The following is a 13925-nucleotide window of genomic DNA, read 5'->3' as shown; positions in this document are numbered from 1 at the left end:
GCTGTGATGATTTGACTAATGATATATTGTGGAATGCACTTAGTTTAATTTTTAATAAAATATTTTCTTATCTTTTAAAATGGGTTGTTGATGAATCCTTATTATTTTATACATTATCTTAAAAGTTTTGTTACTTTTTGAAACAGTTGCACGTAAGTGTCACACATGTTTTTATATTGTATATTATCTCATATGTAATTAGAAAATAGTAATTTGTTCAACAATTACATATTGGAATTTTATCTGGGTCTAAAACAGCAAGATTTTTTTTGTTTCCATAACATTTTATTGAAAGAGACATTTGAGACTCCCAGAGATCTTCCTAACATCTTTCAGAAGCAATGCCAGAATCTACATATCAATGGACTTTTCTAGATCCAAGGAAACATATGGATGCTGTAAATGCAGCTTCAATTCCATGTCAAGGACTTGATGTTATTTTATTTTAGTATGCGATAAAAAGCTATGATTTTTTTTTTTCATTATAGGTACTTATAAAGTGCTGTCAATTTACATAGCATTTTACATATATATTGCACATTCACATTAGTCCCTGCCCTCAAGGAGCTTACATTCTAAGGTCCCTATCTCACATTCATACATACATACTAGGGCCAATTAACCTACCAGCATGTCTTTGGAGCTTGGAAGGAAACCAGGGTACCTGGAGAAAACCCACACAGTCACAGGGAGAACATGCAAACTGATGATTTAACTAATGATATATAAGTTTAATTTATAATAAAATATTTTCTTAAAATTTTAAATGGGGTGCTGTGCCGTCCTTATTATATTATAAATTATCTTAAAAGTTTTGTTACTTTTTGAAACAGTTGCATGTAAGTGTCAAAAATATGTTTCTATATTGCATATTAGCTACAAAAAAATTAAGAAAATAGTAATTTGTTAAACAACTACATATTGGTATTTTATCTGTTTCTAAATCAGCAAGATTTTTTTTTTGTTTCCATAATATTTTATTGAAAGATTTTCATACGTAAACAAAAATGACAGCACATGCACAATTTTAGTTGGCAAACCAGCAGGCAAATCAGACATATTTAATACCAGTTTAAGTACATGTTATGATAATATTTTAAGAAGCCCACTACTAAAACAAATACATTTTCAATGACTAACTTAATTCTCATTTGATTTTCTATCTATCATATATACTATGACTATAACATTTCATTTTATTTTTAAATTAAATTAATTAAGTCTAAATAATTAAATTGTTACAAGCACTATATTAAACTTGTTCTTATGAAATTCTGTTTATATAAGACAATAAAAATATAAATTATGTTAAAAACCAAAACATTACGGACTACTATATATAATGTTTTGGTTTTTAACATAATGTTAATTCCTAGTTGGGAATTTTAAACATACATAAAGGTGTGATAAATTACTTGCAGGTGAGGTGACAACTCATACAGTAGGAGAACATCAAACCTGACTTTCCAATACACAAAATAAATAAAAAACCTTGCGAGCCACATACGGGTTAATGCCTTATAAAAATAAAATCAATCATAGGCCAACATCAGCAGCAAACACTAAATCACGTTCCATAATCGTGTAAGTGAGATATAAAGACAAAAATGTGTCTGCGCTAGATGATAAATAATATTACTAAAAACTAATAATATCAAAAAATATATATAAACATACAATAGTAAGTGCTAAGTGCAACATACATATACATCTATGTGCTGCAATAAACTACTGATAAATCAAAAAATAATTGATGGTGCATATATCCACAGTGCAAAGTGCTATATTAAACATACAAAATGAGTGCCCAATCAGAAGAAAAACAATTATATTCCTCATATGAGTGTTTGAGGTTCAACCAGTGTAAAACCAAAACTGCATAAAGTGCTCAAAATAATGTCCATAATCAGTGAAGCTCATCCATCGTGTTCTTCAAAAGTGTAACACCATAAAACATGCCTTAGTGCCCTCCAGCGATCCCCATAAGCATAAGCGCTCACCTTCCAGCGTGTGACACAGTGTTTAAACTATGTTTAAACTATGTCAAAAAGCGCTTTGGAGCCACTCCTGTGCTCAAATGGAATCAGCTGTGTGGACCTCCAATACTCCCAATCATGATTTTATGTAAGAAAAAAGAGACTCCATAGCGCAATACAGTTTAACAATAAACAATATTTATTAAAATGTATATGGGACTCACCCCTTCCAGGGGTACTCACATGCTACAGGTGCGTCAGTGCACCCTTCTATATAAGCATAGATCAGCCGATCGTAACGGTATGGCGTGCGGTGCGGTGTGTGCCTCCAGATCTCCTGCTCTCTCTCTCTGCTCATTGGGCACTCATTTTGTATGTTTAATATAGCACTTTGCACTGTGGATATATGCACCATCAATTATTTTTTGATTTATCAGTAGTTTATTGCAGCACATAGATGTATATGTATGTTGCACTTAGCACTTACTATTGTATGTTTATATATATTTTTTGATATTATTAGTTTTTAGTAATATTATTTATCATCTAGCGCAGACACATTTTTGTCTTTATATTTCCAATACACAGATTTAGATAATAATTCCTGTTTCTGAGCTGTAACGAGGCAACTTTAGGGCGAGGCACCCAAAGAGCATCAAAGGATACAGTTCCTCTTTATAGAAACTTCAAAGGACTGTGTGGGTTTCTACCTCAATGCTGGTCCAGGTCCATTCCACATTTATTTTAGAATAAAAGTTGTCTAAATGTCCCAGTCCCTCATTCCAACAGAATTAAGTGAGGTGAGCAGACATGGATACTGAGCTGGACCAAATTCTCTGCACTGTGCTTTCTCTAGAAGAAGACTATCCAACAATGTCTCCTCCCCTGAGGTTCCAGGACAACCTCAGTAGCACTCCATGCATCTCTCCTGATGGGTTCTTACCTACAGAAAGCCAAACTGATCTACAAAACTCCTCAACCCTACAACAAAATCTGCTGGAAATTTATACCCTCTTGGGGCTCCAACAAGAAGCACGGGCCAAAAAATACGTAATCCCCAAGGAGCCTGCAAATAAGGACACCATTATTCAGAATCCATTAAAAAGTAAGTTTATCTATCTATCTATCTATCTATCTATCTATCTATCTATCTATCTATCTATCTATCTATCTATCTATCTATCTATCTATCTATCTATCTATCTATCTATCTATCTATCTATCTCTTTCTCTCTCCTTATCTATCTATTTGTCTTGATCCAATTTTACTTCTATAAGGAAAATATTTATAATAGTACATTTTTGAGATGTCAATGTGTTTATCAGTTTGAATTTTTATTTAGTAAAATGTTTATTATTGTTTTTCTATCTCCTAAATCAGGTTTTCATGATGTTTGAATTTCCTTGTGCTTATTTCTAGGAAAGTTGGAAGAAGATGAGTATGAAAGATGCAAGCAACCCAGAGTCAATATTGAGGATTTCCAGAACAGCAACTCCAAAGCACAATGTAGAAAGAGGACAAACTTCAACGGGGAGCAGACTGCCTTCCTGATGAATGAGTTTGATCGTAACCCCTATCCAGACTTCACAAAGAGGTGCCATATTGCCAAGATAACTGGGATTTCTGAACCCAGAATACAGGTAAAAACCTATTTCCTTTTTATTAAGTTGTTGTATATTACACTATTTAAAATTTTACAGTCTATTCACTGAACTTTTTGTTGCATATTTGTTTGTTTTATATGTTTTAATGGGAATTAACTAAAATTGCCCTCTGCAGTAACACATTTGCTTCTCCACCTCCGTTGGGGTACTGCATTTTATAGAGCGGGACCCGTAATTCCAGATTTCATACCAGCTGCCACCTTCTTCTGGTGAAATCTGGAATTGTGGCCTGACAACTGAGAATACAGTTCTGTGTCAGAATGTTTATATGTCTGTGATGCTTCAATCAATCAAGTAGTGTACATAACAGCTGTATCAAGGAGATCTGTGTGTGTAGGCAAAATATAAAACATATTCACTCATTTTCTACAATATACCTTTCAACATTTTCTGTCTCTTAAAAATGTCGTTGGTCCTGCCAGAAATCCAGTGATTAGCTTAGCTTCCTGTAGTGATCTGCTAACTTTGCACTCAAATCTTAACCAATGTTATCAGCCCTGCCCAGTTCATGTCTGTAAATGATGGAACACATCCCAACTGTGTTATGGAGACAAGGAGAGGGAGAGGTGTTTTGTAGTCATAACACATTTCTTGTCTTAAGGTGACAACACTGCTCCTTCAAAGATATGGTACAGCAATCAGTGTGGTCATCCTATGAAAGGAAGTGTGGTACTGGCTGGATCACCAGATGAACATAGAGAAATAATGTCCTGAACAATTAAAATGGATGAAGCCATCACATTCCAAACATCCCCTAGTTCAGTGATGGCAAACTGTGGCACCCCAGATGCTTTGGAACTACATTTTCCATGATGCTCATGCACTCTGCAATGTAGCTGAGAATCATAGGAAATGTAGTTCCAAAACATCTGGGCTGCCAAGATTCACCATCACTGCCCTGGTTGTTCAAGTCACTTTTGATCCCTCTGGTGATAGCCTTTTATACAATAAACATGAACTTTTTATACATTACAGTATATATATGGTTAATGAGAATTTATTTTTACATGTTGCAGGTTTGGTTCCAGAACAGAAGAGCAAGACATCTCTCAAAAGATATGAAATCCCAAAGCGCCCAGGGTAGTCAGTTCTCAACTCCCAGAGATCTTCCCAACATTTTTCAGAATCCATACCAGAATCTACAATTCAATGGACATTTTCAGATCCCAGGAAACATGTGGATGCTGTAAATACAGCTTCAAATCCATGTCAAGGACTTATTTAATGTTATTTTATTTTAGTATGTGATTGTTGCAAAGCTGTGATGATTTGACTAATGATATATTGTGGTATGCACTTAGTTTCATTTTTAATAAAATATTTTCTTATATTTTAAAATGGGTCGTTGTTGAATCCTTATTATTTTATACATTATCTTCAAAGTTTTGTTACTTTTTGAAACAGTTGCATGTAAGTGTCACACATATGTTTTTATATTGTATATTATCTCATATATAATTAGAAAATACTGTAGTCATTTGTTCAACAATTACATATTGGAATTTCATCTGGGTGTAAAACAGCAAGATTTTTTATTTCCATAACATTTTATTGAAAGAGACATTTGAGACTCCAGAGATCTTCCTAACATCTTTCAGAAGCAATGCCAGCATCTACATATCAATAGACATTTCCAGATCCAAGGAAACATGTGGATGCTGTAATTGCAGCTTCAATTCCATGTCAAGGACTTGATGTTATTTTATTTTAGTATGCGATAAAAAGCTATGATTTTTTTTTTCCATTATAGGTACTTATAAAGTGCTGTCAATTTACGCAGCATTTTACATATATATTGCACATTCACATTAGTCCCTGCCCTCAAGGAGCTTACATTCTAAGGTCCCTATCTCACATTCATACATACATACAAGGGACTATTTAGACAGGAGCCAATTAACCTACCTGCATGTCTTTGGAGTTTGGAAGGAAACCAGAGTACCTGGAGAAAACCCACACAGGCACAGGGAGAACATGCAAACTGATGAATTAACTAATGATATATAAGTTTAATTTATAATAAAATATTTTCTTAAAATTTAAGATGGGGTGCTGTGCCGTCGTTATTATATTATAAATTATCTTAAAAGTTTTGTTACTTTTTGAAACAGTTGCATGTAAGTGTCAAAAATATGTTTCTATATTGCATATTATCTACAAAAAAAATAAGAAAATAGTTATTTTTTCAACAACTACATATTGGTATTTTATCTGTTTCTAAATCAGCAAGATTTTTTTTTTTGTTTCCATAATATTTTATTGAAAGATTTTCATACGTAAAAAAAAAATGACAGCACATGCACAATTTTAGTTGGCAAACCAGCAGGCAAACCAGACACATTTAATACCAGTTTAAGTACATGTCATGATAATATTTTAAGAAGCCCACTACTAAAACAAATACATTTTCATTGACTAACTTAATTCTCATTTGATTTTCTATCTATCATATATACTATGACTATAACATTTCATTTTATTTTTAAATTAAATTAATTAAGTCTAAATAATTAAATTGTTACAAGCACTATATTAAACTTGTTCTTATGAAATTCTGTTTATATAAGACAATAAAAATATAAATTATGTTAAAAACCAAAACATTACGGACTACTATATATAATGTTTTGGTTTTTAACATAATGTTAATTCCTAGTTGGGAATTTTAAACATACATAAAGGTGTGATAAATAACTTGCAGGTGAGGTGAAAACTCATACAGTAGGGGAACATCAAACCTGACTTTCAAATGCACAGATTTACATAATAATTCCTTTTTCTGAGCTGTAACGAGGCAACTTTAGGGCGAGGCCCCCAAAGAGCATCAAAGGATACAGTTCCTCTTCATAGAAACTTCAAAGGACTGTGTGGGTTTCTACCTCAATGCTGGTCCAGGTCCATTCCACATTTATTTTAGAATAAAAGTTGTCTAAGGGCCCCAGTCCCTCATTCCAACAGAATTAAGTGAGGTGAGCAGACATGGATACTGAGCTGGACCAAATTCTCTGCACTGTGCTTTCTCTGGAAGAAGACTATCCAACAATGTCTCCTCCCCTGAGGTTCCAGGACAACTTCACTAGCACTCCATGCATCTCTCCTGATGGTTTCTTACCTACAGAAAGCCAAACTGTTCTACAAAACTCCTCCACCCTACAACAAAATCTGCTGGAAATTTATACCCTTTTGGGGCTCCAACAAGAAGCATGGGCCAAAAAATACGTAATCCCCAAGGAGCCTGCAAATAAGGACACCATTATTCAGAATCCATTAAAAAGTAATCTATCTATCTATCTATCTATCTATCTATCTATCTATCTATCTATCTATCTATCTCTTTCTCTCTCCTTTTCTATCTGTTTGTCTTGATCCAATTTTACTTCTCTATGGAAAATATTTATAATAGTAAATTTTTGAGATGTCAATGTGTTTATCAGTTTGAATTTTTATTTTGTAAAGTTTTTATTATTGTTTTTCTATCTCCTAAATCAAGTTTTCATGATGTTTGAATTTCCTTGTGCTTATTTTTAGGAAACTTGGAAGAAGATGAGTATGAAAGATGCAAGCAACCCAGAGTCAATATTGAGGATTTCCAGAACAGCAACTCCAAAGCACAATGTAGAAAGAGGACAAACTTCAACGGGGAGCAGACTGCCTTCCTGATGAATGAGTTTGATCGTAACCCCTATCCAAACTTCACAAAGAGGTGCCATATTGCCAAGATAACTGGGATTTCTGAACCCAGAATACAGGTAAAAACCTATTTCCTTTTTAACAAAATAGTTTATTTAGTATTAAGTTGTTGTATATTACACTATTTAAAATTTTACAGTCTAGTCACTGAACTTTTTGTTGTATATTTGTTTGTTTTCTATGTTTTAATGGGAATTAACAAAAAATTCCCTCTGTATTAACACATTTGCTTCTACTCCTCCGTTGGGGTACTACATTTTATAGATCAGGACCGGTAATTCCAGATTTCATACCAGCTGCCACCTTCTTCTGGTGAAATCTGTAATTGTGGCCTGACAACTGAGAATACAGTTCTGTGTCAGAATGTTTATATGTCTGTGATGCTTCAATCATTCAAGTAGTGTACTTAACAGCTGTATCAAGGAGATCTGTGTGTGTAGACAACTTAAAAAACATATTCACTAATTTTCTACAATATACCTTTCAACATTTTCTGCCTCTTAAAAAATGTTGTTGGTCCTGCCAGAAATCCAGTGATTACTTAGCTTCCTGTAGTGATCTGCTAACTTTGCACTAAAATCTTAACCAATGTTATCAGCCCTGCCCAGTTCATGTCTGTAAATGACAGAACACATCCCATCTGTGTTATGGAGATAAGGAGAGGTGTTTTGTAGTTGTAACACAGTTCTTGTCTTAAGGTGACAACACTGCTCCTTCAAAGATATGGTACAGCAATCAGTGTGGTCATGCTATGACAGGAAGTGTGTTACTGGCTGGATCACCAGATGAACATAGTGAAAAAATGTCCCGAAAAATTTAAACAAATGAAGCCCATCACATTCCAAACATCCCCTAGTTCAGTGATGGCAAACTGCGGCACCCCAGATGTTTTGGAACTACATTTTCCATGATGCTCATGCACTATGCAGTGTAGTTGAGCATCGTAGGAAATGTACTTCCAAAACATCTGAGCAGCCAAGGTTCTCCATTACAACCCTAGTTGTTCAAGTCACTTTTGATTCCTCTGGTGATAACCTTTTATACAATAAACATGAACTTTTTATACAGTACAGTATTTAAATGATTAATGAGAATTTATTTTTACATGTTGCAGGTTTGGTTCCAGAACAGAAGAGCAAGACATCTCTCAAAAGATATGAAATCCCAAAGCGCCCAGGGTAGTCAGTTCTCAACTCCCAGATTTCTTCCCAACATTTTTCAGAATCCATACCAGAATCTACAATTCGATGGACATTTCCAGATCCCAGGAAACATGTGGATGCTGTAAATACAGCTTCAAATCCATGTCAAGGACTTATTTAATGTTATTTTATTTTAGTATGTGATTGTTACAAAGCTGTGATGATTTGACTAATGATATATTGTGGTATGCACTTAGTTTAATTTTTAATAAAATATTTTCTTATCTTTTAAAATGGGTTGTTGTTGAATCCTTATTATGTTATACATTATCTTAAAAGTTTTGTTACTTTTTGAAACTGTTGCACGTGTCACACATATGTTTTTATATTGTATATTATCTCATATGTAATTAGAAAATAGTAATTTGTTCAACAATTACATATTGGAATTTTATCTGGGTCTAAAACAGCAAGATTTTTTTTGTTTCCATAACATTTTATTGAAAGAGACATTTGAGACTCCCAGAGATCTTCCTAACATCTTTCAGAAGCAATACCAGAATCTACATATCAATGGACATTTCCAGATCCCAGGAAACATATGGATGCTGTAAATGCAGCTTCAATTCCATGTCAAGGACTTGATGTTATTTTATTTTAGTATGCGATAAAAAGCTATGATTTTTTTTTTTCATTATAGGTACTTATAAAGTGCTGTCGATTTACATAGCATTTTACATATATATTGTACATTCACATTAGTCCCTGCCCTCAAGGAGCTTACATTCTAAGGTCCCTATCTCACATTCATACATACATACAAGGGACTATTTAGACAGGAGCCAATTAACCTACCTGCATGTCTTTGGAGTTTGGAAGGAAACCAGAGTACCTGGGGGAAACCCACACAGGCACAGGGAGAACATGCAAGCTGATGATTTAACTAATGATATATAAGTTTAATTTATAATAAAATATTTTCTTAAAATTTTAAATGGGGTGCTGTGCCGTCCTTATTATATTATAAATTATCTTAAATGTTTTGTTACTTTTTGAAACAGTTGCATGTAAGTGTCAAAAATATGTAATTAGTTCAACAATTACATATTGGTATTTTATCTGTTTCTAAATCAGCAAGATTTTTTTTTGTTTCCATGATATTTGATGGATAGATTTTTATACGTAAACAAAAATGACATAACATGAACAATTTTAGTTGCAGGCATTATTTTGAACACCAGGCAAATCAGACATATTTAATACCAGTTTAAGTACATTTTATGATAATATTTAAAGAAGCTAACTAAAACAAATACATTTTCATTGACCAACTTAATTCTCATTTGATTTTCTATCTATCATATATACTAGCTAAGAAAAATAAACATTTCATTTTATTTTTAAATTAAATTATTTTAATATATTAATTAAATTGCTACAAGCACTATATTTAACTTGTTCTTATGAAATTCTGTTTATATAAGACAATAAAAATATAAATTATGTTAAAAACCAAAACATTATGAGCTACTATATATAATGTTTTGGTTTTTAACATAATGTTAATCCCTAGTTGGGAATTTTAAACATACATAAAGGTGTGATAAATAACTTGCAGGTGAGGTGACAACTCATACAGTAGGGGAACATCAAACCTGACTTTCCAATACACAGATTTACATAATAATTCCTGTTTCTGAGCTGTAACGAGGGAACTTTAGGGCGAGGCACCCAAAGAGCATCAAAGGATACAGTTCCTCTTTATAGAAACTTCAAAGGACTGTGTGGGTTTCTACCTCAATACTGGTCCAGGTCCATTCCACATTTATTTTAGAATAAAAGTTGTCTAAGGGCCCCAGTCCCTCATTCCAACAGAATTAAGTGAGGTGAGCAGACATGGATACTGAGCTGGACCAAATTCTCTGCACTGTGCTTTCTCTAGAAGAAGACTATCCAACAATGTCTCCTCCCCTGAGGTTCCACGACAACTTCACTAGCACTCCATGCATCTCTCCTGATGATTTCTTAACTACAAAAATCCAGAAAGATCTACAAGACTCCATTACTCTACAACAAAAGATGCTGGCAATGTACACACTCTTCGGAATCCAGCAAGAAGCACATGACAAAAACTCTATAATCCTTAAGGAACTTGTACATAAGGACATAATTAATCAGAATCCATTAAAACGTAAGTCTATATATCTATTCTATCTATCTATCTATCTATCTATCTATCTATCTATCTATCTATCTATCTATCTATCTATCTATCTCAGTGTTTCTCAACTCTAGTCCTTAAGGCGCCCCAACAGGTCATGTTTTCAGGATTTCCCTCAGATGAAACGACTATGGTAATTACTGAGGCTGTGAAATCCTGAAAACATGACATGTTGGGGCGCCTTGAGGACTGGAGTTTACAAACACACATCTATCTATCTATCTATCTATCTATCTATCTATCTATCTATCTATCTATCTATCTATCTATCTATCTATCTATCTATCTATCTATCTTTCTATCACTCTTTTCTGATCCAGTTATACATCCATTTATATTAGACCATTATTGAGTTACGCTGTTTATCAATTTGAGTTCTTAATATTTTTTTTGTCGTTTTCACAGCTCTTAAATCAACTGTATGCACACTGGGCTTAAAAAAAGTCTGTCCTCTTGGGAGTAAAAAACGTTCATATAGAGCATTTTTTTAGACGAGTTTAGGAGTTTAGGAGAAGTTTAGACGAGTTTAGGAGAGTTTTACGTTTCTTCTGCAAGTGAGCTAAAATCAGAAACGCGAATCAGAAGTTTTTTTTTTTCCTGCCTCCAAAGATCTCAAAATATGCCTGTAATCATCCTAATGTGCATGGACACATAGGATAACATTGAGCTGCTTCTACAGGCAGAACACAAAACTCCCGTAGAAGCAACAGTTTTTAAGCCAGTGTGCATGGAGCCTTAATGATAATCTTTTTAAAGTTTTTTTTTTCATTTCAAATGATCTGAAATATTTAACTGTAAGCCACACATTTTTTTTTCTTTATAATTCAGTTAATAGAATTGTGCACAAAATATTTTCTTTGTATTGTCTTTAACTGCAAAGTTTTAAACCCTGTCATTGCACTTGTTTCTAGGAAAGTTGGAAGAAGACGAGAATGCAGGATGCAAGCAACCAAGAGTCCAGATTGAGGATTTCCCGAACAGCAACACAAATAAACGGTGCATAAAGAGGACAAAGTACACAAATGAGCAGACTGCCTTCCTGATGAATGAGTTTGCTCGTAACCCCTATCCAAACTTCACAAAGAGATGTCGTATTGCCAAGATAACTGGGATTTCAGAACCTAAAATACAGGTAAAAAAAAATATTTTTACCACAATGGTTTCTTAACTAATATTAATTTGTTGTATATTATTTTATTTCAAAGTTTACTGCACCGTCATGTAACTTTTTTTTTGTATTATATTTTTTTAAAATGTGTTTTAGTGTAGATTAACTAACACTGACATGCACAGTAACACAGGTGGTTCTCCTGCAGCCACTGCATTTTATAAGGATGGGATCTGTAATTCCAGGTTTCGTCCCAACTGCCACTTTCTGGTGAAATCTGGAATTGTGGCCAGACAATTGATAAAAGGGTTTTGTGCGAGAATTTTTGTATGCCTGTGGTTATGATTCAATCTTTCAAGTAGCACAAATAACAGCATTAAGAGAGTTCCTCTGCCATATCAAGGAGAGTTGTAAAAAGAGTATGAGTTTTTTGGCTGGGGTATGCGTGGGCAAACTTAAAAGAAAATAAATTAATAACTACCTCTACATTTCACAATGATTTGCCTTTCAAAAACCATCGAATTACATGTTTGTTGATCCTGCTAGAAATTCATTGATCACTTAACTTCCTGTAGTAAGCTGATAACTCCACAATGAAGCCCCACACATTATCAGTCCTGCCCACATCACTAGAACATGAACTGGAGAGCAGCACCCAACTAAGCTATGCAGATAAGAGGAGGGGGAGGTTTTCTATAGTCCTAACACAGTTCCTGTCCTGGGGTGACAATGCTGCTACCCCATAGAAACAGTACAGTAGGTAAGCATTGACATCTTAGGATGGGAAGTGTATCACTGGCATGATCCCCAATTGAACATGTCCTGAAAAAATAAAACAAATGAGGCTAACACATTCCAAACATTCCCTAGTTGTACATGTCCCTTTTGGTTCTTCTGTTGATAACTGTATAAAGAGTATAATATATAAATGAGTAATGGTGATTCATTGTTACATGTTACAGGTTTGGTTCCAGAACCGAAGAGCAAGACATCTCCCAAAACATAACAACTCTCAGTACATACAAGGTAGACACTTCCCAACTCCAGGAGATCTTTTCAACACTTTTCAGAATAGATACGATGGTCTACAAATCAATGGACGTTTCCAGATTCCAGGAAACACGTGGATGCTGTAAATGTGGCTTCAAATCCACGTCAAGGACTTATTTTATGTTATTTTGATTTAGTATGTGATAGTTAGACAGCTATCCTGAATTAACTAATGATATGTTGTTATATGCACTTAGTTTAATTTATAATAAAACATTTTCTTATTATTTAGAATAAAGTTTTGTCTGATTTTTTAAATTACCTAAAGGGGTGGTTTAATGTTGCATATTATAAAATTATAAAATAGTAATTAGTTTGACAATTACATTTTGCATTTTCTGGGTCTAAAACAGAAAGGTTTTTGTCAAAACAAGATTCTATTTCTCCCCAAAAAATGTAGTTTTTATTTGACTAATTTTGGATTTGGGAATAAAACTCTGAAGTCTTTTTTAGAAAAAGGTTTCTCCCCAAAAAATAAAGTTTCTAGTTCACTAACTCTAAAAATACATGTTCAGATTCCAAGACTAAAGGTTCAGCGGGGACCGGCCAAATTTCAATCCATGTACGGGCAAGCTGATTGTACCCAAGTCAATCAATCAATCGAATTGGATACAACCAGCCTATTCCACCCATGGTGGAAGGAAAGATAATCGTATCATTTATGGCCTGCTTAAGACAACAAGGTGATTTTGATAAAAAAAACAGGCTCTGCTTTTTTTGAATTTGGAAATTGTCTGCTCCTAAAAGTTAAAAAGAAAGGTAGTTGGTTAAGTAAAAAAACTTCTTTCTATAAAAAAGTAGTAAGTGATTGTAGGCACTTTTAATTTTCACCCTGCCTTCCCAACACACACTGCCCTAGCGGTCTACAAATCCCAAATATTATTATCAGCTCTGCCCATTTCTCTTCTGTGAACTACGGAACCTTTCCCCCCATTATGAAAATGAGGGCAGGGGGTTTTGAGATTCTAACACAATTCTAGGATGACAACACTGCTCCTCCAGAGATACAGTAAGCTGAAAGAGTGTTGTCATCCTAGGACAGGAAATGTGTTACTAGGTGAAAATTAATGAAT

General features: G+C 33.9%; 3 protein-coding genes across 3 annotated transcripts; all 3 read left to right on the top strand.

Annotated features, from left to right (window-relative positions):
* Positions 1-2786: 2786 nt before the first annotated feature.
* On the top strand, positions 2787-4831 carry LOC141134093 (homeobox protein siamois-like). Its single transcript, XM_073623680.1, has 3 exons — positions 2787-3081; positions 3397-3617; positions 4658-4831. The coding sequence occupies exons 1-3, from the start codon at positions 2787-2789 to the stop codon at positions 4829-4831; spliced, it is 690 nt and encodes a 229-aa protein (XP_073479781.1).
* A 1789-nt stretch (positions 4832-6620) lies between these two features.
* Positions 6621-8619, top strand: LOC141134092 (homeobox protein siamois-like). Its single transcript, XM_073623679.1, has 3 exons — positions 6621-6915; positions 7170-7390; positions 8446-8619. Exons 1-3 carry the CDS (start codon positions 6621-6623, stop codon positions 8617-8619), a joined length of 690 nt encoding a protein of 229 aa, XP_073479780.1.
* A 1750-nt stretch (positions 8620-10369) lies between these two features.
* Positions 10370-12938, top strand: LOC141134091 (homeobox protein siamois-like). Its single transcript, XM_073623678.1, has 3 exons — positions 10370-10664; positions 11606-11826; positions 12765-12938. The coding sequence occupies exons 1-3, from the start codon at positions 10370-10372 to the stop codon at positions 12936-12938; spliced, it is 690 nt and encodes a 229-aa protein (XP_073479779.1).
* Positions 12939-13925: the final 987 nt, after the last annotated feature.

This window comes from Aquarana catesbeiana, linkage group LG03 (assembly GCF_042186555.1).
Source record: "Aquarana catesbeiana isolate 2022-GZ linkage group LG03, ASM4218655v1, whole genome shotgun sequence".
Classification (NCBI taxonomy): Eukaryota; Metazoa; Chordata; class Amphibia; order Anura; family Ranidae; genus Aquarana; species Aquarana catesbeiana.
Note: the sequence above shows the minus strand (reverse complement) of the source record. Positions and strands in the feature narration are given on the sequence as shown.